Source organism: Lissotriton vulgaris, chromosome 11 (genome assembly GCF_964263255.1).
Source record: "Lissotriton vulgaris chromosome 11, aLisVul1.2, whole genome shotgun sequence".
Classification (NCBI taxonomy): Eukaryota; Metazoa; Chordata; class Amphibia; order Caudata; family Salamandridae; genus Lissotriton; species Lissotriton vulgaris.
In genome coordinates, this window is record NC_141699.1 from 371,901,483 (window position 1) to 371,929,388 (window position 27,906).

At 46.2% G+C, this 27,906-nt stretch overlaps 1 protein-coding gene across 1 annotated transcript in view; it reads right to left on the reverse strand.

Annotated features, from left to right (window-relative positions):
- The window catches only part of SEMA4C (semaphorin 4C), an 88,829-nt gene that overhangs the window by 41,692 nt on the left and 19,231 nt on the right, over positions 1–27,906 (reverse strand). Inside the window, exon 2 of the mRNA XM_086943355.1 lies at positions 26,023–26,649. Within this exon, the coding sequence (XP_086799481.1) occupies positions 26,023–26,137 (115 nt within the window). The 5' untranslated portion in view covers positions 26,138–26,649. The remainder of the gene's footprint in view (positions 1–26,022; positions 26,650–27,906) is intronic.

The following is a 27,906-nucleotide window of genomic DNA, read 5'->3' on the forward strand; positions in this document are numbered from 1 at the left end:
AGAGTACCTGACCATTTTGTTTTGATATTTACCAACGCGGTCTCTAATTCTACTCATATCCAGTTCTAAATATCCAGAGTCCTTTGACTTCAACCACCAAGGAAAAATTTTGGTACCAGGTTTCCTGCAACGCAACATTTCAAAAGGGGACAAGCCAGTAACAGAGTTGGGGGACATACGATAGGTAAACAGAGTAGCTTGTAGAGCTTTTTTCCATTTTAAACCACTCCGTAGGGCCAACTGGCAAGATTCCTTAATAACTCTGTTAAAGCGTTCTACCTGGCCATTAGATTGGGGAGAATAATTGGAAACTCTTTTGTGGAGGATACCACAAGTTTCAAGAAAAGCAGAGAAAACTTCACTGGCAAACTGCGGTCCATTGTCAGAAACAATCTCTTCAGGTAGACCTTCTCTACAGAAAACTTCGTTCAGAAATTCAACAACAACTTCAGAATTAACTTTATCAACAATTTTGAGTTCGGGCCACTTGGAGAAGTAATCCACAAGTACCACAGCGAACATGTCCTTTCCTGACTGGTAATTAAAAGGGCCGATGATATCAATACCCAACTTCCTCCAAGGTCCACAAACAAATTCAATAGGGGAAAACCCAGAGGAAATGGGTTTTACAGACTTGTCGCTTAAAGAACATGGGGAACAATTCCTTACCCACCTATCAACCATAGCGTCTAAACTGGGCCACCAATAATACTCTCGGATTCTTCTTTTAGTGGTGGACATACCCATGTGACCTTCATGGGCCAACCTACAAATGGATTCACGGACGTCAAGAGGCGGGACAATTTTGTCATCTCTGTAAACCATATCATCGATTACTGACAGTTCGTCTTTTACTTTGAAAAAGGAGGCTAAATCACCACACAACTTCCGCTCTTCAGGCCAACCAGCACACAAAAAGGACTTAACTTTGGTGAGGACCTCATCGTTACGCATGGCATCAGACCAAACACTTTCGGTGATGGAATTATCTGAACCCTTACCACAAATTAGATTAACATCAGAGAGGGAGAAAGCAACATCACATTCGTCAGAGATAACCGTATTGGAAATTTCTTTGACAGGAAGACGTGACATGCAGTCTGCATGTACATTAAGTCGTCCCGGAACATAGACCACTTCACACTGGTACTCCTGCAGTTTAGCAGCAAGACGGGCCAATCGGGCGGTGAGAGTTCTGCCACCCCCAGCTGACAACATATTGACAAGGGGTTTGTGGTCGGTCCTCAAAGTGAATTTCGTACCCCAAATAAATTGTCGAAAATGCTGAGTAGCCCAAGTGCAAGCAAGGAGTTCCTTTTCTATTGTAGAGTAATTAAACTCGGCATCTCTCAGGGTCCTAGAAGCATAGGAAACAACATATTCACCAAAACGATCTCTTTGCATCAAAACAGCACCAAGTCCTACATTGCTGGCATCTACGCATACAATGCAGTCTTTATGGACAGAGAAGGGTTTGAGGAAAGGGGCATTAACAATTTTGCTTTTCAACAAATCAAAGGAGGTTTGCTGTTCTGTACCCCACACAAACTTGGCTTGTTTCTTTAACAAAGAGCGTAAGGGATGTACAATGGTAGAGTAGTCTTTCACAAATTTTCCATAAAATTCGGTAAGTCCTAAGAAGGATAATAGTTGTTCCTTCGAAAGGGGGGTAGGGGCATCAGTGATACTTTTTACATGATTTAGTTTGGGTTTTATGCCATCACTGGAGATTTCATGCCCTAGGTATTCAACTTTAGATTGTCGGAATTTGCATTTGTTGAACTTTAGAGTGAGACCTTTCTTCTGCACATTGGACAGTACACAATGCAAATTATGATCATGTTCCTCGACATCAACACCAAAGATTTAAATATCGTCTTGGAACGCAATAGCCCCTTTACAATTAAGAAGAACCTCTTTCATCAGGCGTTGGAACACAGAAGCAGCACTTGCGAGACCGAAAGGCATGCGCAAATACTGGAACATGCCTTCCGGAGTGACAAAAGCTGTGAGTTTCTTCGAGTCTTGGTGTAACTCCACCTGATGATAGGCGCTAGCTAAATCGATGGTTGAGAAGACAGTAGCGCCAGTGAGGGAAGAGATTAACTCATGAATGTTGGGAAGGGGATGCTTGTCTACCCAGATCTCCTTATTCAAGCTGCGGAGGTCCACACATAGACGAAGCTCGCCAGAACTTTTGAGTGATAAAACAATGGGGGAAACCCAAGGGGATGATTCTATGGGTTCAATAATTTGTTTGGATACAAGGTCACTCAAAATGTCTTTTAACTTCTCCCGATAGGCCAGTGGAACATTCCTGACCCTGTGTCTGACAGGAATGGCATCGTCATTAAGCATAATTTTATGCTGAAAGCCAACAAATTTACCCAAAGTGTCTTTAAAAACATCAGGAAAGCATTTTTTTGTATTCTCTACAAACAAAGAATTATCTTCAGCATCGCAGATACTTAAAACATAGGGTTCTCCCAAGTAGACTGGAGGGTTTGCATTGGGATCAAGTTTAATGCCGAGTAGGCGTTGATGTGGCCAACTAAAAATTGCAACACCTTTGGTGGCGACATAAACTTTCCCTTTAGCAAAACGATCAGCAACTTGAAAATCAGCCCAGAAGAAACCTTCGATATTTATTCTCTTACCAGTATAACCCCCTGGAGATATGTCGGAGGTCAATAATTTCCTATCCCCCCAGAGACTTTTAAATAGATTCAAACCAATGATGGAGTACCATGAACAAGAATCCATCATTAAAAGGATAGGCTGGTTATCAACTAGAATGGTAAAAGAAGGAAATTCTTTTTGTTCTGAGTCATCAACAGATAAAATGCAATTAAAGCTTTGTAAAACTTCTTCTTCTTCTTGGGAGATGTAATTGACTCTTTGGGAAGAACGACAGACGTTTGAAAAATGTCCTTTTCTTTTACATTTTACACATACTCTATCCCAAGCTGGACATCCTCTATAGTTTCCAACATGGTTAGAGCTACCGCACCTGTAACAGTAAATATTTTTCCTGTAGGAAAATTTATTTTCAGCAATAGTTTTATTCTCAACTACTTTCTTCTCATTATCTTTTTTGGGAAATGACCTGTTGGAACTGGATGAAAAATTTTGATTTCTTACTAATGCGACTTCAGTTTCAGTGATTTGAGGCTTGGGTGGTTGACCTCTGATTTCTGAAACAAACAATTCGGATTGTTCAATGCCTTTGGCAATATTGATGACAGAGCTTAAAGAAGATTCAGTACCTAACCAGAGTCTTTCTTGGATTTTCTTACTCTTGGTGCGCATCATAATCTGATCTCTGAGCACTTGTTCGTAAGAAATGGTCTCAAAAGCACAAGAACAGGCTAGAGATCTTAAAGCAGAAACATAATCCTCAATGGATTCATCCTGTTTTTGAATTCGGGAATAAAATTTAAAACGTTCCATAACTGTATTAATCTTCCTTCCAAAACGAATTTTCATTTGTGCACATGCTTTTTCAAACACATCTAAGTCTCCAGCATCATCAAGTGATGGAAGATTGTCAAATTCTTTAATGCCAGCTCCACCAAGACAGTGTCTGAGAAGAGCTAATTTGCGTTTAGCGGAGCACCCATCTTTCTCCAACACCTCAACATAGGCTAAGAACATTGGATGCCATAGATCCCATTCAATATTAGGATCACCAGCAGTTTGTAAAAAGTGAGGTGGCGCAGCAATGTTGGACATGTTTAAATAATTTTTGTAACAGTCTGGAGAACGGTGGTAAAATAAGTGAAATAAGAAGAAAAAAAAAATAAATAAAGTAAGGTTATATTCCAGTACCTTAATGTTAGTGAACTGCAGGAAAATGAATCCGCTTGAAAAACGAGACAAAACGAAGAAGATATGAGGAAAAGAAGAGCGTCTTCGTGAGTACAGATTTCCGATGTAGAATGTAAATAAACAAAATGGCGGCACGTCGTGACGTCAGACGTCACAAGGTTGAAGGTGATACCCACAATGCTGCGCGTTCCGTCAGAAGGTTGAAGGTGATACCCACAATGCAGCGCGTTCCGGAGGATCGGAAGACAAAGATGGAAGCTTTGGGTGTTGCTAGGCGCTTCTGAGTTGCCTAGATGCTGCGGGTGCAGGCAGAGCGGGTGCAGAGATTCCACGCGATTTAAAAGATGCGTGTAACGGAATCCAATACCCGGTAAGAGCAATAAGCGCCAAAAATGAAGAAATAATTGTAGAACTCACGGGTCGCTTTCTTGCATCGGAGAATGGCAGCAATAAAACGCAAATCCAGCGGTGTAGAGCTGTAGGCAGGGAACAAACTTCCATAAGCGAGAGTGAACGTTGTCATAACAAGAAGTCTTTATCTTGAAAGTTGTAGCTGTAGTTACCCAGTCGTCGCCAGAAATTATGTAGTAATTCAATCCAAACGCAGGTCCTGAGTTACAGCTTTTAATGAAGAAATGACAACTTGACATCCACAAGTATGAACAGGCAGTTAACACAGGAGCAGCTCACAGCAGAATGAGCTCAAGACACAGCAGCATTCTAAGTGACATCAAGAGTTCTAGAAATGACATCAAATAGGAATACTACAAGGGGTTGTAAATTAAAACAAATATTTAAAAAAACTACTTACCTCCAGGCCGGTCAGCTGACCAGCCGCTGCCTCTCAGTCCGCTAGCTGCCACCTCTTGCTCCTCGGAAGCAGGAACCAGGACGCAACCAGGCTCCTGACTTCCCTAGCCAATCAGCTTTGTGATTGGTCTGAGCGCCATGCTCAGACGGGGAATGGGGGCCTGGGCATGTCCTGCACCCAGGCTCTAATGCAGCCTGGGTGCAGAACATCCAAAGTGTGCATGACAGCAGTGCTTCTCCCCCACCCATCACTATATCCTACCTTTGAAATGCAGATGTCACCTAACAATGGCAAAGCCACCCACCATCCACATCCCCAGTCTTACTCTGAGGAAGGACGTCTTCTGCCCCAACCATAGCAATGCACCAGCTTCAAACTATGGCAATGCCACGTGTACCCCACCATGGCATGACGTCAGATCTCCTTTCGGGCAGCAAAAGTTGTTCTCCGGTCCACTTTGAGCCGAAAAGCGGACGGGAGAACAACAACTTTTGTTGCCCGAAAGGAGATTTGACGCTATTACTTTGGACATCTTATTTACGTATTGAAGGATGTCATCTGACACTTGAACATACTTGCGAGAGGTGAGCTGCAAACGTATGTATACTGCAACTACACACAAATAAACTTCGAATACAATTCTTTGGGGGCAATAAGTTACCGTTCCGGCCGCGCTATAACGCACTAACAAGAATTATTGATGATCTGGAAAACAGAATCCGGACAAATCACAAACGTATACGATCTTTTACTTCCAGATTACATGCATTTTTGGAGCCTTGAAAAAGTCGTAAGGGAAGCGAGGAAACACGTGTCGGCTGTAGCTGTATCATTGTTAAAACAACTGAACAATTATGAAGAAGAATTGCTTGCTGAACTAATTATACATTGAAACTTTTTTATATTAAACAATTTTGCTGTTTCTGGATACTCAGCTGTTAACTTGTATGTGCTGTGCTCGGTCTTTGGCTTAATTCCACTACCAGTCTAAGCAAGGCCATTAGTTCCCTCTCGAATACTGGTGCTACCCACGTAAAATATGGACAAGCCTACCATTATCAACTGCCCAAGCCATTTTATTTTTTATGTGCATATATTTTTGTAATAAATTAAAAGTCCTTGAGCCAGGTATATAAAACACACTGGATTTAATGAAGCTTAGTTCCAAGTTAAGTTTCAAGTAGATAAGTAAAAGATAAAGCCCCACCAGGAGCAGCCTCCCTGCTGCTCAGCCTGTGTCCACCAACTGCCACTCCACACATCTCCAGACCCTAAGCATTCCGTGACATCACACACATCCAACATTCCAAACATCATCAAGCACACCAGCACTCATTCTGGCTGAGCAGTAGGGAAGAGACAACTAGAGAAGAGGAATGGCAACACGCAATTTATAACAATTTTATAAATATTTCTCTCTCAATGCAAAACATTCAGAATTAGCTGTTCATGTGCTCCTCGATAGTGGACGAGCTCGCTGGGCCAGGCACTACAAGAGCCACAAAGCGAACGTCGCAATGGTACATACCCTTGAGGGGAAGGAGAGCTCACTCATTCTGCAGTGTGTGTTGGTATGGAAGCAGTCGGGACAGGGTCTGGGATTTGGGTGGCTGGTGGGGCGAGACAAGCCAATGAAGATGGTAGTTAAGCTAAGTAAACCCTATGAGATGACCTACTGGCAAGTACGAAGGCAATTTGGTAATGGTTAGTCCTTTTCTGAAACGCACAAGTTAGTTGTCTAAGGGACACCTCCTCAGAATGGACACAGCAAGTAGAATTGGAGCAGATATTGCCCTCATTTAAATGCAATAACTAAATGTTCAACTCTTCGAACGCCTAACACCAGAACTGGCATATTATTTATCACAATGTGACATTCTCGAAACGTTCTGCAAGACAAACTTCTGCAGCAACTATTGAGCCTCCCCCCCCTCCTCCCCCCCCCCCCCCCCCACACACACACACACACATCTGTGGCAGGGTTTTGCCTTTACAGAGTTTCAAGAAGATAAAAAAAGCTCTGTTTCGCTTTTAGACTGAGCTGCTAAAATGTTCAAGATACCCGACAAAAATACATGCAGAAACAATTCTTCAAACTTCCAAAAATAAACACACTACCCTCAGTATAGACATTTTAAACTGGATTCACTTTTGACCTGGGGCACCTCGATGTATCCTTGATGCAGTTAAGAGGAGAAGGGGACTAGTGGCCAAGCTGCCAACTGTGGAATCTATGGACCTTGGTCCTGTCTCTGGCACATGACTGCAAATTGCCTAATCCTGCGCAAAACGCAATCTGCCTTTGTCTAATAATGCGTGAAATTGAATGCAGTTGTAATATGTGAACCGGAAAGTCACTGTGAAATGGATCTCCCCAATTGATGTACAGCTTTCCATTGCAACCATGCTACGTGCGTGCTATATAAATAGCGATTAACATAGACCTACTTTTTTTTGACTGGATGTGGTTTTCGATGCGGGCATCACACTGGCACTGTCAAAGATGCACAAGAGTGGGGCCACGTGTGTTTTTTTGGCTCTCTAGACAGTATGTTAAGGAATGTATTGAGGCATCCTATACATATGATGTTAAATTAGCCCAGGTATGACATCATCACTGTGAAGATGAACACAATTATCCCGGTTTTTCGCAGGAGTGGAACACCCCGTGTAGCAGACAAAGATAAAAGACACCATTTGGTTGCTTGGGATAACGAAAACGAAAAACAAAAACACAAAAAAAAGGAGAGAGAAGTTGCATTAAAAAGTACCTCCTGGTGGTACGCCTTTTAGGAGCTATTGGCAGAATTCCCATGGCAGTGTTCAAATTGTAGCTGTGAATAGGGCCAATTGTGAGACTTTCAGTGGAGGGACTGGCAACAGGTAAGCTGCCACCCGGTGCCAGTCTCTAGAGTACCCATTATTGGTTTGGATGGAGCTGTGCGTCATCTGCATGAATATAAATCCTATGTTAGAAGTCTGAAAGACTGGGCCAGTGTGTCTGTGTCATTGTTGAGGAGGGTGGGTCCGATGGGTGATACTTGAGAAACTTTCCAGGTAATTTAGTTTTTGGACAAAAGGGACCCAACTCCACCCAAACTGGTTTTGAAAGAGCAAAGCAAGCCACATTAGAGAGGTCCCTTCTGATTGCCGCCAACCTAGCTAAGCACTCTATTGGTTAATCATAGTCGATAGTGTGGAAGGTCGAATGAGAAACCCAACAAAATGGCTGTTGCACACGTCTCTCACTGCAAGCATTTATAGTATCTCACTGGATATTTAAGAGTTGCCTGCAGAGGCTATGAGCCATACTACATATTGCTACGCTGACAGCTGCCCAAGTAATATCACTTATTCATGACAATGCTGCCTGCCACACAATCAAAAAATTACCACATGCTACCCCAATCTTGGCAATGCCACTTAGCAGCCCTAGTCACAGCAATGCCACCACGCTCTCCTTTAATTAAAAGGATCCTGAACTGCACCCATGGCTGCAATATTAACCACCACCCACAATCTAGCAATGTCCGTTTCCCAAGTCTTAGAAAATGTCACTCCAATCTGGTGACATCATCTACCAGCCCTCCACCTAAAGTCACATGCCTACCCTCCCACAGCAATTCCATTTGTCTGCAACAATCACAAAGCTGTAACCCATGCTGCACATGCAGCACTCGTGCCCCCAAATATGCAGTTCCAACCATCTAACCCTCCCACCCAATCCTTGGCAATAACACCTGCTCCCCTAAACGGATGCAATATCATTTGCTTCAGACATCAGCAAACACCATCTGCCCACTCAAAACTAAGAAAAAAAGAACCCGGTGGTATAAATTTTGCAAAGCAGTTCCACCACTTGTCGAACCAGGCACCCACCAAGGTCTAAACCACCGATTCACAACATTAGCTCAGTGACCAGCAATTCTTAAAGATCAAGAACCAGAATACATCAACCCTTGTACAAACATCACTTGAGTCTGGCTGCTTGGTGGGGTTGCAATGGAATTCTCAGTATGAGGGTCTTGGTTGTCCTGCAGCAAAGAGAAGGGGGCACTGCATCTGCGAAAGCTTGTGTGATACTGCGTCCCTCTAGCCATGCCAAGAGAACCGGGGCAGCGAGTGTAGTGCTTTGCCTGTGTGCATTTTTATAAATCAGTCAGTCTTACATTTTCTCATTGGTGTTGGGAAGTTTGAGTCTCCAATGTCACAACCCAGCTGCCATCTAAGCTCCAACAGCTGGAGGCCAAATCACAGTTGATAGTCACAGATGGGAATACCTCAGCCTACATTTATCAGAGGATGCAAGCATCCAACCTCAAATGATGGATGGGCCGCTACTCCATGTGCCACTCACTAGATCTTCTCAGGGACTTATCCATTCTGGTGCAAACGTTTCCCGCTTTGGCTCCTAGGCCCATGCCAGCTGGTTTTGACGTCTGTATTGCAAAGTCCCTGAATGGTATTTAATTGTTCATATTCTACTACCTTGTGTCTCCCAACTTCCAAAATCCTTGTCTACATTTCTTTGTCTGGCATCAACTTCTCCTTATCGGAGTTTCCGGGTCTAGTACATGGTCTCTCTTTTCCCTTATCCAAGCCTCCTTCAACCTGGTCTGTCTCCTTTATTTTGTGTCCAAGTCCCTTGCTGTCTTGAGTCGCCATTTCCAAGTTGTTTATATTCCTCGTCTCTGTCTCCATCAGTACTGTTTTTGTCTTTTCCTTTTTAAGCATGGGTCTCCTCCCTTACGTGTCAATGTTTCCCCGAGCCACCACCCTTGAGTGTATCCAGCTCTGCCACCGTGTTTGTACCTCCTGCACCCTTCCATATATCTTTGTCCGCTGTTTCTGCGACAAAAAAAATTTGAAAAGATAAAATGTTGGTAATCGTATATATTTGTTATAAATAACTTCATATATTTAGACATGTGCAAGAACAACACTGCGTTACATTAAATGGCATGTAACCTGTGGGATACTGGTCACAAGTGCTCATGAAATGGTGACGAAGAAAGTGATACGTGAGGAAGTATGAACAGCGACACGAAGGTAACCTGATCCAGATGATGGCCTAAAACACTCCAACAGGCCGAAACGCTGTTGACTCTTAGAGCGGAAATTTCCGCGTTAACTCTTCGATAATACCCATCTTGACTCCACTTGTATATATTAACATTCATGGTTTGGGTATCTCTACTATGTAAATTTCACCACCAACTGTCTTTTTGTCACGCCCCTTTGTGTAGCTATACATACTTCCTCATGTGTCACTTGTGTCGTCACCATTTCACAAGCACTTTTGCACATTAACCCATAGTTTACATGCCATTTAGTTTAACGCAGTGCTGTTCTTACACATGTCTAAACATATCAAGTTATTTATAACAAATATATACGATTTCTAACATTTTATGTTGTCAAATTGTGTTTGTCTCCCTGGTTTCTCCCTTTGCGTCCAGCAATGAACTGTTCTTCCTTAAATTTGACCAATAACTGATACCCTTAGAGACATTGAAATGTTCGTCCTGGTCTCTATAGGGTGTGTGGGCTACCTCCTGGAGGCTGATATTGTTCCCTTTTTACTGTCAGCGTTATGGTCACAATTACTGCAATAGCAGATAAAAGGTTTCCTAAGAAATCTTTCAAACACACAGCTTTGCAACAAGACTTGTCCAGAACATGAAGAGAACAAAGTGAATCCCACCTGCTCCCCGCTTCATTCACTGTTTAATGCTACTAGCCTTAGCGATTCATCAATTGGCAAGAGCTGGGAGTACTTGGGAAGTAACACCCACTGGGATGGTGAGCAAAGAAATACCCTTCTAATGAAAATTGCTGCTCAGGCTGGTAGTGCTGCTAAATAAGTACTGCAGGGGAGATCCCGGTTAATCCAATTCTTACTCTACATTTGATCAGCCTCTCACCCATGGCCAGCAAGTGCCAGAGTGAGACCACGTTACAGCTGTCACTGACACCTCCTGGCCAAGGCTGTAGGTATAGCTGCAGTAACAACCCATTGGTAAGAAGGGCTAAGCACAGCTTTTACAGTTGCATCTGCAGCAGAGGGCCATGAGATCGGCTCCACAGGATTGCGAATCTAGTGCGGTGCCCGGTAAACAAAGTTGGCTTGCAAAGTCTGGGACAAACAGGTAACCAGAACAGAAGAGATCCCTTTACCAATTTGGAGAGCATGGAGGCTGCCGGGTGCCCGCAGCCATCATGGAGCCTGCCAAGACAAAGTGCAGGTGTGTGGATGGTGACGGGTGCCCCAACAACAACCTGTGCGCATTTTCTACACATCCTGTGCACTGTTGAAGATACTGGATAAGAACAAGGGGATAGATGCCCTAACAGGTTTTATGGCTATGGGGCAGGAAAGAGAGAAGACATGGTGTGTATGGTTCAGGAGAGTTGAATAGCCCACTGATTCCCCTTGGTAGTAGCATCCTTTTGCATGCGTGGTGGAGCTACGGCTTGCGCAGCTCTCATTTGGGAACCAAAGAGTTTGAAAGCAAAACGTGATGAAGGTTCCCTCATTCACAACTTCTTCTGAGGTGGAGCGGAAGGTTAGTGTCTCCGGGTCAGATCTGGTATACTGTTGTAGGCACCAGATGAGCCATCATCTGGCAGAGGTTATGAAGGTTTCTGGGACATTGAAATGTCCATGTCTTAGCTCATGCCCCTGGGACTCGTGGGGCGCGCTCTTCGGGCTGGTTATGCTGGGTGTTTTGAATGATGCAAGTTGTTAATGACTAGGTGGGGTTAGTGTTCCTTCAATGGCGCTGGAGCAGGTTCAGCACTAGGTGACTTGTTCCAAGGAATGCTCTATTATCGGTTGTCTGTACCAGGTAGAGCGTTTTATCAAAGCTTCATGAAACGTAATGAGCTCTTTCAATTTCATGTAGTCTTTTAACGCCCCAGCCTCAACGCCCCACCACCACCCACTCTGGGGAACTGCGCCAATGGATGGATGGCTATGGCATGCTGCAGCAGGCCTGGCAGACACCTGATGCCCGGCTGTTTGAGGCTATGAACCGAGTCTTCGTTGTTGGTAGCGAGACACCGAAAAGCTCCCCACAGGGGAAGGAAAGGGTAAACTGGAGGCCGACCAGGCCGCAGCGCGCGAGAAGCTCCAGTTTTCCTGCTGACGTGGGTTTAAAATCTGAATATTCAGCAGAAGGCGCCTGGTGTGGGATAAATACCAGCTCTGGGAAGAAGCGGCATTATCTGCTGACATGAGCCTGCAGCAGGATTAACCAGAGCTCTCAGCGCCCACCCCGCCAGGCAGACAGGGTGCAGCGCACTGCACGGCATTGCCAACCACACAGCGCGCTCAATCGCTCCCTGCCAACCACCGACGGCCGCGAGCGGCCATTTAAAAGACTTTCCCGGCAGGAGACACCACTGGTCGCGTGGCTAGGTGCAGCGAGGACACCACTGCTGGAAGAAACTGACAAGCACGCACGAGGACACCACTGCTGGAAGAAACTGACAAGCACGCACGCAAAGCGTCATCTGGGAACTGAACTGCTCTCGTGCCACTGCGTGAATTAAAGCACCCCCTTGGGCATCTCCAGGCATCTGCATCCGATCTCACTCACTGGATCACTGCAAGGGCCCAACAGTTTACCCGTGCTACACTGCATGGACTCGGATCACACGGAACGATATACTCCTCTCCTCCGTCACTGGAAGCATTGAAGAGCATACCTGTGCTATATTCGGTCAGTGCATGGTCATGCCCGTGCCGTAATATTACTTTGTCACTGCGTGGACTGAGATCACACTGACCTATACTCCTTCGTCACTGCATGCACTGAAGATCATACCTGTGCTACATTCCGTCAGTGCTTAGTCACTCCCGTGCTACTGCAGTTCATCACTGCACGGACTGAGGTCTCACTCGTGCTATACTCCACCATCGCATGGCCTGAACACCGCATCCGCGCGGATTTGTCAATTAATGGAGTAAGGGGCATACTCGGGCAAGTGTATTCCTCATAATAATTGGGGGGGAAACCACAATTATCGCACTCTGCCCACTCAACGGTCCCTGTGTCCCTGCACACAGCATGTCTGTGCATGCATCACTGCTTGGGAATAAACACAACGGGCAAGAGATCTGCAGGGTATGTCATGTGGACGAGACACAGAGGGTGGGCTGTGCCCTGCGACAGAGCTCTCCATGGGTGATGTGCCCTGCGAGGGAATCTGCAGCAGCGAGATCTCCTTGGAGATGAATCAGAGGGTGAGATCTGCTCTGGGAAAGAGGTACAGAAGGGGCAGGTGGCACTCAGAGGAGATATGCAGAGGTGACGATCCGGGGACACCTCAGATGTACAGGGGGCTCCAGATCCGCAGAAGTAACGTGCACTCGGACAGTGCTGCTGAAGGGAAATGTGCCCGAGGGAAATCAGGGGCGCTGCGGTGAGGGGAGGGCTCGCGGAGGCTATCCTCGCTGCAGAGGTGTCACAGGGGGGATGCTCCGGGTGTTTCTGGGGAGGGAGTAGCGTAGAACACAGTCTCGTCTCTCTACGGCTCAGGCCCGGCTCCAGGAATTTTTATTTGGGTGGGCCAAGTGTGCTTTCGGGTGGGCCACTACCGGCCCAATTTGTGTCTTCTGGAGGTAGTCTACAAGCCATAGATTACATCATATCTACTTGCAAACAATCACCAAGATACAAGGATTGCTTCTGGGTGTACATAGAGCATGTGGAGAGTTATTTATTGGCGCCCCACCACTAACCTCTTTCTCTGTAGATACCTTTACTACCATCCTCCAACAGTGCACTCCATCTTTCTGTAGCCCCTCCCCCTCATGACCTCCTCCGACTCCCTCACTACCACCCTCCACCAGTGCCCCTCATCTCTTCGTATCTCCCACCCTCCCCCATGACCTCCTCCTCAGATACCCTCACTGCTACCCTCCAACAGTGCCCTTCATCTCTCCAAAGCCCCTCCCCCTCATTACTTAAGTCCTCGAATCCCCTCAGTACCACCCTCAAACTGCACCCTCCTCTCTCCAAAGTCCCTCCTCCTTATGACCTCCTCCTTGGATTACCTCATTGCCACCCTCCACCAATGCCCCTCATCGACCCATAGCTCTCCCCCTATTGACCTCCTCCGCGGATTCTCTCATTGCCACCCTCCAACAGTGCCACTCAACCCTCCATAGCCCCTCCCCCAATGACCTCTTTCTCGTATGCCCACTGCCACCCTCCAACAGTGACCCTCATTGCCACAAAGCCGCTCCCCCTCATGACCTCATCGCATGCCCTCACTGCCACACTCCAACATTGCCCCTCACAATCTCTCCATAGCCCCTCCCCCTCATGGCCTCCTCCTCAGACTCCCTCACTACTACCCTCCACCAGTGCCCCTCATCTCTCCATATCTCCCACCCTCCCCCATGACCTCCTCCTTGGATTCACTAATTGCCACCCTCCACCAGTGCCCCTCATCGCTCCATAGCCTCTCCCCCTCATCACCTCCTCCTTAGACTCCCTCACTACCACCCTCCAACAGTTCACTTCATCTCTCCGTAGCCCCCCCATGACCTCCTCCTCGGATTCCCTAATTGCCACCCTCCACCAGTGCCCCTCATCTCTCCATATCTCCCACCCTCCCCCATGACCTCCTCCTTGGATTCACTAATTGCCACCCTCCACCAGTTCCCCTCATCGCTCCATAGCCTCTCCCCCTCATCACCTCCTCCTTAGACTCCCTCACTACCACCCTCCAACAGTTCACTTCATCTATCCGTAGCCCCCCCATGACATACTCCTTGGATTCCCTCACTGCCACCCTCCAACAGTGCACTACATCTTTCCGTAGCCCCTCTCTCATATGCGATTTCATTTGTTGTGTAGCGCTACTCATAGTGTAAGGTGTCACAGTACTTACATCATGCAGAGACAATGAATCATACAAGTATGTAAATCAGTCTACAGGGACTGTCACATAAGCCAATGAGGATTACAAGGTGTAGGTATCACATGTCATCCATACTGGTGGGCAGCATGTTTTAAGAGGATTTGGTCTAGAGAAGAACAAATACTTAAAGCTTACCCCAGTGGTTGTGGGGTTGGCTTTGCTGATTAAAATGTATATCTGCCGCAAAACAAAATCTTTACATTAACATTAGACGAATGAAAGACAGGGTGAATTCGAACTATATTGCAACACCAAAAAAAAAAAGTTCTAATTATACCATTCAGGTTTGTATGCAGCTCTTTGATTTCAGTTCATAAGTCACTGTCGATTGTAACTTCTGTACTGCAAGTAACCCCCTGAGCTACCCACATAAATACAGTTTATCTGCATTGAAAAATTAGGAGCAGACAAAATATTGCTCTCCAACAGGATTATTAATCACCAGAGTTATCTGGACATTTTAGTAGTTGTGTCTTGCATCCGTCATGATAACGATACAACGATATCAATTATACACAGCATACACGAAGTTTGTGTCATTCTGGGCCCTCATAGATTTAAAAAAAAACGAATATACACACATCCTTGAAACATACGTCTAGCTGAGACTTTGCAGATTAAAAAAAAATGGAACAACATTCTCTTAACTGCTCCGTTCAAACTCTGTGGCAGAGCCCCATCTCATAACCAGCTGAAGGGGTCAGGAAAGGTGAATCTGGATCAAAAAACGTTTTTTCTCCAGCGCTAAAATATACACGCCGTAGGACAGTGCGCACACATTACCCTGTGCCAAAGAGAATTTCTCCCCTTCGCCATGGCCCTTTACCTGCACAAGTGGGCGGGGATACAACCCACCATCCTAAAAGGAGATGCGTGATTGGGAGTGCCTGTGATAAAAAGCCCAGGCCCAATCACGCAACTCCTAGAAAAAATAACGTTCAGATGAACGTTTTAGTTGCTGTGGCCATTTTCCGTTGACCCCCTGACGTCAGGGCCACGGTTTATGTTTGGGTGGGCCAGGCTCATGTTTGGGTGGGCCTGGCCCACCCGGCCCACCCGCTAGAACCGGGCCTGCTACGGCTACGCAGTGACCAAAACTCTCAAGTGCGGTGCCACTGGCGTGAGAGGGCATCAGTTCACTGCAGTGTGGGCAGCAAAGGGTAATAAACAGTGCAGTGTGGCACTGATGCAACGGTAGGTGCGCCCAGTGTGATGCAGTAAGAGACACGGCATCCTGTGCGCTGTGACTGCAACAATAGCACACATGAAGCAGTCCCTCGAGTAAAGACCACGGCCACTGCCCAGAGGCTACAGCAGAGGGTCTCAGTGTGCTGGACTGGAGTAAGTGCAGCTCTCGGTGTGATGTCCCTGCAGTAAGGCACAACATCCTGTGAGTAGCGACAGCAGCAGGGGCTAGCTCCCAGTGTGATGGGCCTTGGGGGAGCGCAGCTCGCAGCGTGCTCGTGTTGCAGTACAAGCTAGCTCCCGGTGTAATATTGCCGGGGTAAGACTAGCTCCCAGTGTGTGGTTACTAGCACCTCTGGTGCAGGTCTCCTTGTAAAGACACAGTGCAGTCAAAGAGGTAGGAGTCGCTAACGTGCTGTCACTGCACGGGGCGGAAAGGGTGGGTGTGGGGGGTCTGTTCCCAGTCTAATGTCACCGACATGTGACCCGATGCATATCTGATGTAACTAATAATTACAGCTACCAGTGTGCTGCCACTTTAGTAGGGGTCCGCTTCCAGTGCGTGTCAATGTAGCAGGGACGGCTCCCGGAGCCCTTAGCTGCTGCACCAGATAAGACTTGTGACCTCTCTTTGCACGGGTTCTTTTCTGTGCGATGTGCAAGCACTATTTACAATGGGCACACTGCCTAGTAGTGCACACATCCTGATGACACAATACACCCCTGAGCGTGCTTGCACTCGCATCGGTTTTCGGAAACGGAATTTTATTTAGCCAATCACATTGCCTTGTTGTGGTGTATGTCTTCCATTTCTATTGTAGTTTTCATTTATTAGTTTTGTAGTTCTTCTGCTGTGTTAGACTGTTTGCTATGCAATATGGAATTCTGCTATTGTATTCTAGTGATCCAGGTTCTAGTTCAGTGAAGCGGTTGGAGCTGAACTGAAGAGATGCCTGGACACTAGCACCAGTGGGTCTATATATTACTTTAAGAATAAAACTATCTAAATCCTTTATTTGCCTTCATCCGCTCTTTACAATGGCGACGAGGTTAATTAATTAATTACTGACCCACTGTGTAGCTACTCTCAACTAAAGAAGACTTCTACTTTCCTGAAGCCCTTTGATCCGGACCCCTGCGTGGTTGTACCGGCTACCATTGTCTTTCTACTGAAGATCCAGGCATCCGCTGTGAAAATTTCGTAATTTCACTTCATTTCAAGGTACTGTTACGAATTTTATTAACTTTCAGGATTTAAAACGGCTCTTACTTTTCCTTATTGCCGTTAATTGCCGCTCGCGCTGACTGCCTGCATCCAAGACTTCTCCACGTCTCCCCGTGTTCCGAGCTTTGTGACGCTGCTTGCAGTCACGTATTCACGCTTTCCCAACGCGTGAGCTCACTGGAACGCATCGCTCTGCACGCAACGGGCGGCCATTTTAACTACGCGTCTCAACATCGTCATGGTAACTGTCCACACGCTCACAATATAAGCGCGTGCTGGTTTCTTCGAGGCTTGATTTATACGCGTTTCAAGATCGTCATGGTAACTGTCCACACGCTCACATCATAAGCGTGTACTGGTTCCTCAAGCTTAATTTACCTTCGTTCTTCACCAAATTAAAGCCGTTTTTCAATATTTACTTCAGTGATTTGCACACTATTATTTTGTCTGCAGATTACTTTTAAATGACGCGCATATCGTCATTTTAAGTGCAAATTACCCTTCAGTGATTTGCACACTGCTATTTTAAATGTAAGTTATTCTTCAGTGATTTGCACACTACCATTTCAAGTGCAAGTTATTCTTCAGTGATTTGCACACTGGGTTGAGTTTGAAGCCATGGCTGATTCTGGCTCGCCTGTAACCATTTTATCCGATGTATTTTTCAAGAATAATTGGAGTGGCGTCAAACTTAACATTTCTGACATTAATCCCAAGGCGTTTGGTAATTTTAAAATTAAAATGCTGGGTTTCTTTCACGATTCTTTAAGATTTAAGACTCGCCAAATCTTTACTAAAATTTATGTGGCTATTGACGGAAAGAATATTGTGGGTTGGTTTGACCTTGGCAAGCTTGGTGTTAACTTATGCCCAGGTTCTGATCAACCAATTCAATTAAGAGATATGCCTGTCAGCAGTATCACTTTAGAGGATGATTCCCTATCTTCTATTCTTCTTAAGCATGAAAAGGTCTTTGAGGATGTTGTTGGACAGGTAAAAGGATTTTCTCATAAAATCAAACTCAAGAAGGATGCTTTACCCGTCCAACACAAGGTCCGCATGGTACCTCTGGGGGTGAGAGATAAACTCAAAGCACATTTAGACGACTTGTGTTCCCAGGGTATCATAGAATCTACGGACAGTTCTGAGTGGGTTTCTGCTATAGTTATCGCTCTTAAAAAGAATAATGATATTAGGTTATGTGTTGACCTTCGCTCTTTAAATAAAAACATTGTTATTGAGACCTATCCTTTACCTAGGATACAGGAAATGTTGGCGGCGGTTAATGGGGCGAAATTTTTCTCCATTATTGATCTTAAATCCGCCTATCATCAGGTAACTTTAGTAGAAGAGTCAAAAGACTTGACAGCTTTTATCACCCCTTTTGGCTTATATAGATTTCTTAGAATGCCTTTTGGCCTAGCCTCAGCGGCCAGTGTTTTTCAAAAATTGATTGAGAACTTGTTTCGTGGTCTCAAAGGTGTACAATCATTTCAAGATGATATATTAATCTTCGCTAAAACTATCCCTGATCATAATGTTATCCTAGAAAAAGTTCTAAGCACTCTGAACAACAAGGGTATGACAGTAAGTAAAGATAAATGCAAGTTCTTGGTCAGTGAAATTAATTACTTAGGCCATAAAATAACTTCAGAAGGCATTTTTCCAAAGAAAGACATAATTTCTAGCTTAGAGAATTGTAGTAAACCCAAAGACAAGGATACCTTGCGCTCATTTCTTGGTTTGAGCGAGTATTATGCCAAGTTCGTGAAAGGGTATGCCTTGGTTGTAGAGCCACTTAGGTTACTTCTAAAAAAAGGTGCTAAATTTTTGTGGACAGATGTTCATGATTCTGCCTTTGTAAAGGTTGTTAATCTCATTGCTAAGGCACCTGGCTTAAACACTTTTGACCCTGAGGGTGACTCCTTTGTGACTGTTGATGCCAGCACTGTTGGTTTGGGTGCAGTGTTCACCCAGGTTGTTGAGGGCAAAGAACGTGTCATTTCTTTCATTTCCAGGGGTATTAGGGGTGCAGAAGCTCACTACAGTACCATTGAGAAAGAGGCTCTTGCCTGCGTGTGGGCTGTCGAAAAGTTTAAGAATTTTTTGTGGGGAAGGCCTTTTACTTTGGTAACTGATCACAAACCGCTTGTCTACATGATGGACGGCGTGAGAAGTGGAAATGCTTCCTCGAGACTTGTCAGACTAATTGCGAGGTTACAAGAATTTAACTTCACCATTCAACACATCTCTGGTGGAAATTTTTTTACCGCAGATTGCTTGTCCAGATTACCCCCTGTTGATGATTCTGGTGATGAACTCCTTGATCTGCACGAATGTGTAGTGGCTTCTGTTGATGCTTTAGAATTCTGTTGTTTTGGTGTTGAGGAGAAGGATTGGAGACATCATTTTTCTAATGATAGTGTTTTGCAAAAAGTTAAATCTTATGTTGCCAATGGGTGGCCGTCCGTAAAGAATTTAGAGTTACCTCTAAGAAGTTTTGCTCAAATCTCAGATGAATTGTCCATTCAAAATGATTTTTTGATAAGACAAGATTTGTTCATTCCCCCTGCTGGCCTCAGGGATAGAATTATTCAGTTAGCGCATTCTGGGCATCCTGGTGTGTCTGCTACCAAGAAACTACTAAAGTGCCATTATTGGTGGCCTGGTTTAGACGCTTCAGTGGAAAGGTTCATTGATAGTTGTTCTGTTTGTCTCAATTCTGATAAGCACTGGAAGGTTGCTTCTGAACCGTTGTCTTTAGGTAATGGTCCCACAGGTCCTTGGCAAAGACTTTCCATTGATTTTTCGGGACCTTTTGACTGTTTGGGTAGAGAGATGAGATTTCTCATTGTATTAATTGATGACTTCTCCAAGTGGATTTATTTTTCTTTTGTAGAACACCCCACCACTGATGAAGTTGTTTGTTTTTTGGACAACATTTTCAGGGTTGAGGGAGCGCCAGTTTCTTTAATGTCGGACAATGGTGTCCAATTTGTTTCCAGTAAGATGCAGGTGTTTTTGAAAAAGTTTGGAGTTAATGCCATTAGAGCTCCTCTTTACAGTCCTCGCTCGAATGGTCAGGTAGAAAGGGCTAACAGATTTTTTAAGGAAGGTGTCCAGGCTGCTTTAGAAAGCAACCTTGATGTTTTACAGTTTCTTAAGGAGAAACTCTGGAGTTACCATTTGACTCCCAATTCTTGCACTGGCATATCCCCTTATTTTTTAATGAGAGGCAGAGAACCCAGATGCATGTTCATGCCTTTAATTGGTAGTCCTAAATCTAATAAAATCAGTTTGGAGGATTCTATCATTAAGGCCAGGGACAATATTTATTCTGCTCGTGTGTCTGGGAAGGCCTATCATGATTTATCTCATCATTCTAAAAGCAAAAATGTTTCTATTGGTGATTGGGTTAGAATCATCAGACCTTCTTTCACTCCCAAGGGTTCGTCTAAGTTTTCTGAACCTTTTCAAGTTGAGGGTGTCACCAATTCCACTGTTCTACTTAAGGATAAGGGTTGGTGGAGCAAGAGTTCTGTAATAATTCTTAAACCTGGTCAAGAGCGTTTCTTTTCTAAAATGGGAGATGGTGCCTTGTTTGATGATACTGCTCTTTCCAATGACAATGCTTGTTCTGTTCCTGGTTCTGTTCATTCCACCTTCAACGCTGAGGAATCTCCAGATCCTGATCCCGTTCTTTCCAGTGACAATTCTGAGAATTCCCCTATTCCTGTTCCTGATTCTGCTTGCTTACCTCTCTCTGATTCGGTGGGCACTGATCTAGGAAAAGACATTTCGTTGAATTCTCCTGTTCTAGATGCTTCCATGTTACCTAGAAGAAATGTGATATTACCTAAGAAATTTTGTGATTATGTTTTAGGTTGATTTTGTTTTCTTTATTTTATTTGTTTCCTTTTGTTTAGAAAGGAACATGTGGTGTATGTCTTCCATTTCTATTGTAGTTTTCATTTATTAGTTTTGTAGTTCTTCTGCTGTGTTAGACTGTTTGCTATGCAATATGGAATTCTGCTATTGTATTCTAGTGATCCAGGTTCTAGTTCAGTGAAGCGGTTGGAGCTGAACTGAAGAGATGCCTGGACACTAGCACCAGTGGGTCTATATATTACTTTAAGAATAAAACTATCTAAATCCTTTATTTGCCTCCATCCGCTCTTTACACTTGTATTTTAAAAAGTGGCCCCCCACGACAAGCATGGAGATATCGGCTGTAAAACAGCAAGGGATCACCGAGTGTAAATAGACACAGTACCCTCTCAGCAAACAGTGCACAGCGGAAACCGCATTTGCAAAGGCGGGACCACGCATGCGCGTTCCCAAGAGGTGTCTCTCGAGAGTGAGCTGGGGCCGTGGGGAAATGCAGACACCGTGGAGGGGATGTCGGCATGAAGCACCGCGACAGCTGAACAAATACAAGGATGCATTTAACGAAAAGCCCCGGTATTATAAAGGACAGGTCATCCTTGCCGCCCATCTTAGTCCTTCCCCAAATCATTCAATCACAGTTCAACATTCATTTGCATAAAAGATCAGTGAGCCATATGCAAGGTGGGGGGGGGGGGGGGGGGGGCATGAGGCAAGCAACTGGACACAGGCTTCAGCGGAGGCCAAACGTGAGCCAGTTTGTGGCTTGCTGGACACTAGGGCCATCTGTGGCAGTCACCAAGCCCTTCACTCACGGACTACCCGGAAGTGAACAGATAGAAAAACACGGACAGCGGAAACGTCCAGATCTTTATTGCTGAGTGGGGACAGAGAAAGCCTAAGTGCACGGCCAACAATGGTGCCAGAGTAGGTACTGGAAGACTGTATCTTTACTTCTCTCGGAGATTTAACTTGCTGAGCCAGAAAGGGCAATTTAATGTCATCGCAAGCCCAGTAAAACAAGAAAGATGGCTGGAGGCAACCAACTTCAAAAATCGTGCAATGGTGAAATATGTAACTAACTGACTGAAATATTTTTAGAGGCTTTGTGAGAAAGGGCAGACATAATTTGGCTGGCGAGATGAGACCAGGTGTTCATCGACGTGGGAAAACAAAGCAGCTGTTGGAAAGGGCCTGGTAAATCTCGAACAGACAGGCCTGCACTAGATGTCACAAGGGCGCACCTCGGCCACTAGCTAGATGTACATGCATTTTTACTCGCCAGTACTTATAACCCCAAAAAAACGGGACGGTGTCCCAGGGGGAGGGGGCTGGGGTCTGTCTGGATGGCATGACAAAATGCTACAGCACTTCAGTGAGCAGTTACACAAGTCCGGGATCTTGGAAAGGGTGGGTGGAAAGCTGGTTTCCGCAACTCAGTAAAGAGCTTTGGCAGGAGTCGGGGTTTCAATTGACTTCTGTAATAAACGTATTACAACTTCCATCTGTGTCTGTGCAAGTGCATCACTATGGACGGAATTGTGAGTGTCAAGGCATGTGTACCACCAATGAATCCAACAGAAGGTCCATCGGGTCCTTGGGGAAATATTGGCGATTTCTTGGGGATCTTTAAGGAGCCTACTGTTGTAGGGATAGCTAAATGGACAGGTGCAGCTATATTTGTAAAAAATGTATATAGATAGTAATGGGGATTTCGGAGGAGGTGTTTGCTAAATAGGGTTTGCAAAGTGAGATTGCGGCCTATAATGGGACAGCTTCTACACTAAAATATGCAATTGGCTCAGCAGCAGAAAGGAGGGCCGTGCACACTACTTACAGGGCAACCCACTATTCTGTGAGAAGCAACACTCTGCCGAATGGCATAAGGTGGACCCATGTAATTGGTTTATTACAAAAGTGATTGCAAAGTGAAAAATTGAGGGATAAAAAGACGACATCAGTGCAGTCTGGGGAGAGGGAAGGTGGATAAACATCAAAGTAAGAACAAGTTTCACAACGATATAAACAGAGTGGTAGAATGGCGGTGCTAAAATTGAAACTGGTGACTGCGCAATTACGCTATGAGACGTGGCTCGAGGCAAGCTATGCTGATCAGAAGCAAAGACGGTAATTACGATGTGGAGAAATTCAGTGACATTGCACGAAGGTAAAATTAAACCAGCAGAGGCACAGGCTTGCAATGCAGTCGCGGGTAACTCAGGAGATGGGGAGGGTAGGAAGGAAGGAATATATTCTGCTAGCAGCTCTCACCTCAGCTAAACGCCGCCACAAAAAAAGGTTAACGCCGGTGGCTTCTGAGGAAGGGATTTAACAACTGCGATTGACACCGCTTGTTATTCTCACCTACTTGGCAGGAAGGATGCTGTGGTGAGATTCCCCTGCATGGCTAATTGCGCAAAGAGGCAAGCCATTAGACAGCCATTTGAATTCAGGAAGTTTAGCGGCAAACCTGTCAGCGGGAAAGTGGATTAGGTGTTGGGCCTGGGCAGCGGAATTGACACATTTTTGTCAAACAGACACCAGCTGAATGGCAGCACGTATTAATGCATTAACCCAAACCTCAGCGTCATAGAAACAGAGTTTAAGTCGCAACAAATTCAAGCAAGAGGAAACTGCAGGGCGCCCATGTGGCACTGGAGCAAACCACGGTGTTCGAAGACGTGTTCACTTTAGTAGTAGCAAACCAACAGGAAAAAAAAGAACTGCGTTTGTTCTACAAATGCAGTCAGGTCTTCTAATAGAAGCATCTCTCGTCTCTAAAGCACAGGTTGTGGTAGCCAGAACAGAACGTCAAAAGTGAATTTTAGATCCTAGAAAATATCCCCGTTTTCAGCTCCTTCCTAAACATACCAAGGTTAGGCTAGAGTCGAAGTGTGGACGGCATCTTGTTCCATAGCCTGGCCGCACAGAAGGACAAGGAGAGCCCCCCCCCCCTTGCCTTCCGGATTTTTGGAACACAGACAAAAACCCAGCGTGGTGGATCTAAGCGTTCTAGTGGGTGAATACCTAGAAAACAGTTTCTGTATCCCGGAGATTCCTCCATGGAGGGCCTTATGTACCAAACAGAGGGATTTAAAATCGACCCTTTGCTGTCCCGGAAGCCAATGTAAGGACCTAATGGCATCCGAGGTAGGGCGCCCCTTAGGAATATTCATAAGCAGTCTGGCTGCAGCATTTTGCAACGATTGCAGCTTACTGCTCTGCGCTTTGTCAATTCCTACGAAAAGCGCGTTGCAGTAATCAATCTTAGAAAGAAAAAAAGTGCCAGTACAACTCCACGTGCCGCACACTCCCTGCCCCGAAGCGGAGCCCTCCCAGGACTATAGCCCCATCGGCCCCACATTTACCGCCCGCAACTTCAGCCCTCCACAATGTAACACCCTCAAAGGCTTCACTCACAGAACTAGTCTCACGAGCCCCCACATTCACTGAAACCAACCAGAAGCCCCCCAGGACTCAGCCCCACCACAACATGTCATCGGCCACACACTGATACACAGAAGGCTGAACCTTTTCATTACCGAAGCCTCATGGGGACCACACTCACTAACATGCCGAGCTCTCCCAGTACTCTAGCAAGAGCTCTACCAGAACTACAACTCCACTGTGCCCATGACAGCGGTCCCCCATCACGCGGGGCACAGCCCATGCACCTTTCACTCACACTAACCTAAGCTATCCAGACTCCACCACTCCTTGAGCATCCACACTCGCTGACAAGGCCGAGCTCTCCCAGTACTACTACCTCAGCAGCGCCTCAAGAAAGGCACGGTTAAACTCTCAATAACACAGCACCAGTACATCCTAGGGGGCCCATGCTCGCTCGCAGCAGGCTAAGCTCTCCCAGTACCAAATCCTAGCTAGTGTCTGGCTTATAAATCAAGCCTGAACTCCAGCATTGAAACCTACATGATCTACAATCGCTGACACTGAGCAGAGCTCTCCCAGTAGTAGAGGCTAAGGGGGGTGCGTGGAGGGGGGGCAGTCTCACTCTGACGGTAAACTGAAGCTTCCGGGTAGGACATCCCCACAGGCCTCACTCTAGGTGAAACCAAGCAGAGCTCTTCCAGCTGTTCCGCGGACCCTTCCACTATGTGTCACAAGACCAGTACTCCACAATACGTATGTAAAAGTGAATCTTGGACCAGTCCCATTCACGTTCTTAGATATTCCTGCCAATTCTAGTTCTCTGTAGTGGGTAGAGTTGCCAGGGGGTGTGGGACTGACTCCAGGCGCACACTCGCCTAATTAATTCCATCACACAGCAAAGCTTTGGCAAAGCGCCAGCAGCACAGCTCATCTTAGCCTTTTCAGACTTTTTATCCTCTGCCTCAAAGATGGCTGCTGCTAGCTAGCCCTGCCAAGCTGTTTTCTGGAGGGTAGGGGTGTGGTGAGGGAGTGAGTGGGGTCTGGGGTGGAGGTGTGAGAGGGGGGGGAAAATCAGCAGTAACTTGGAGTCTCAGATGAGAGAATGAGAGCCATTAAGGCGGCAGGTTGGAGTCTGCTTCACGAGCAGCAGACGGCACCGATCCCCAGGAGGCATCACTCCAAGTCAGATGCCAAATTAAGCCTCATAGCCCAGGTACAGGCTGGCGGGATCTCTGGGGGACTTCTGGCAACTTGAAGTCTAGGATATGGCTGGCGCACAGATCCAAGGGACATGAAGGGGTAGGGAGGAGGTTCTCCGAGAGGTGGATGAAGTCAGTGTGTGAGATCACTTGGCTGGGCATCGAGGGACGATGCTTGGCTGGCACAAACAGCTTACATCACTTCTAGTGGCACAGCTGCTCTCTACCAAGACAAGTGTGGCAGAAGCAGAGAGAGAAAAATGTTGAGATATGTGTAGTGTGACCATCGTTCCTAAGGCCACCAAGGCCAACACAAGCAGCTGCAGCACCACAGGAGACCATTAAGTGGGCCAACTTTGCTCAGTTGTGTCAGCTGCAAGAAAAAGTATACTGCCCTTAACACAAATATCACACACATCAAAGTAGCCACACTTTACTATTCCGGCCACTAATCGTGCCCTGGTACTCCCGCAACCACCCTTGCATGCAAAACATCTATTTGCACAAACATGAACCTCGAATTGAAAAGTGGCACCCCGACCGACTGGTGTGCTATAATAACTCACCTTGGTAACGAACAGTCTTCCTCGCCAGCGAGTCCCACCATGTGGCTTCCGTCCACCTCACAAGCCCCAGAAGCACTGGCACCAGAACACAGAGGTCAAGCAGACCCAGGGTCATCTTCGGGAGCCGCCTTCCTCTGGAGGGCCCAACGTCTAGATATCCCCACGGCAAAGGATGGAAACTGGCAGGGCCAATGAACAACAAGCTCCAAGGACCAAACAACTGTGCGTTCCAAAGAAATGGAATTAACAAGGCTCACACTATGGCAATCCTCGAAGGCCAAACATCGGAGAGTTCGAACTGTCAAGCCCTCTGCAATATCGGAATAGTTAATCCCCAGTTGTTTATGGGCCAAACGAAGGCAGCTGTCGAGAGGTCAACTTTAGAAACCTTCACGCTCCAAACGTGGTTAATCCCTCAGGGCCAAAGTGAACAAAGTTCAGAGGCCTAACTTCGGTAATCCGTGAGCATCAAAGAACGGCAGGCAATACAAAGAGGTCAAAGCACGGAAATCCGCGTGGGCCAAACTTGAGTAACTTTAGGGGACACGCTCCGAGACCCCAGTCCAGTCACGGTGCCTCGTCGCAGACCTGCGCGTCCGAATTCAGCGTGGAGAGTGCCAGGTACACCTGTGGAGAGAGAGAAAGAAGGTTTAATGTTACGCCACTTGAGACCAAAGAGTTTCTGAAAGGGGATCTGCCAGGCCTCCGGCATCGCAGTACCAGACACCGATGGGGGCAGGTGAGGGAGGGGCCTCGTTGCTCCCCACCAACGTCACATTGATTGTTCCTGTCTTGTGCAACAGCACACTCTAACCAGCATGCCACCCCCACCGCCAACAAACTCAGCAGCAAAATGCGGGTTGTAGTCTAAATTAAGCTCCCGTTTCTTTTCCCGGGTCATCTTAAAGCCCCCTCATCTGATTTTTTTAAAATGCATATTTAACACCAGGTTTGAGGCCTTCATCCCACCCCAGTATTAAAGTAACTCAGCTTTTCTAACCTCTAGCACGTCCCACTTCCCTTTGTGTGGCCAACGTTGACGTCCCTTCTGGGTACACCTGCAGGTGCCTCTCTCTCCTTGGCATCGGAGTTCCCCTTCCCGCCCCACGGGACACTGCAGTTGCTCCGCTCTCCCCTCTCATCCCAGGGTCCTTTCCCCCGTGGGCTGGTAGGTCTCAGTTCTCCACAACCTCTGCATTTGCCTGACTGGTGCCGCTCACCTGCCTGCTCCTATTTCAGAAGCACAGACTATAGCGGGGTGCCCTTAAACATAGTTAAAGAAGTGACATTGAAATCTCCTTGGAGTGGACGGACTGGACTGCAGGGGTACAGGAGGCACCGTACACCCTCGCTGAACGGAATCACACCTATTTCAGGGATAATATTTGAAAAGGACATCTTCTCCTGAGGTTGGACCCATCGCATCCATTCCTGCTGAATCGCAGACATGATGTCAACCCCATGCAGACACACAGAATCTGTAAAACACAGCCTCGCCACTAAATGTTTTCTGTCATGGCTCCCTCTTCCTCCCACCCAAATGGATCCCAGCCCCTTGAAAAACATGGCACAGTCCACATCCAGTTTCTAAGCTGCCAGCTTCACACATTGACACCGAGCACAGTGGTAACCACTATCATCTGAGAACCACACCCCACAGTCATTGGTTGTCCACCCGCTCCCACACACGTTTTCTATAATGCTGCCAAACTCACACAATTAACAAACACCATCTTTCAGGCCAACATGGTGCTGCCCATTTTCTGTGGTGGTGAACTCCCCCTACTATCCCCTCATAAGCTCACCTGGTTGTTCTCATCTCTATTTTAAGATGCATTACCCATCTCTACACTGGATACCCACAAGCTAGGGGCCATCATGACT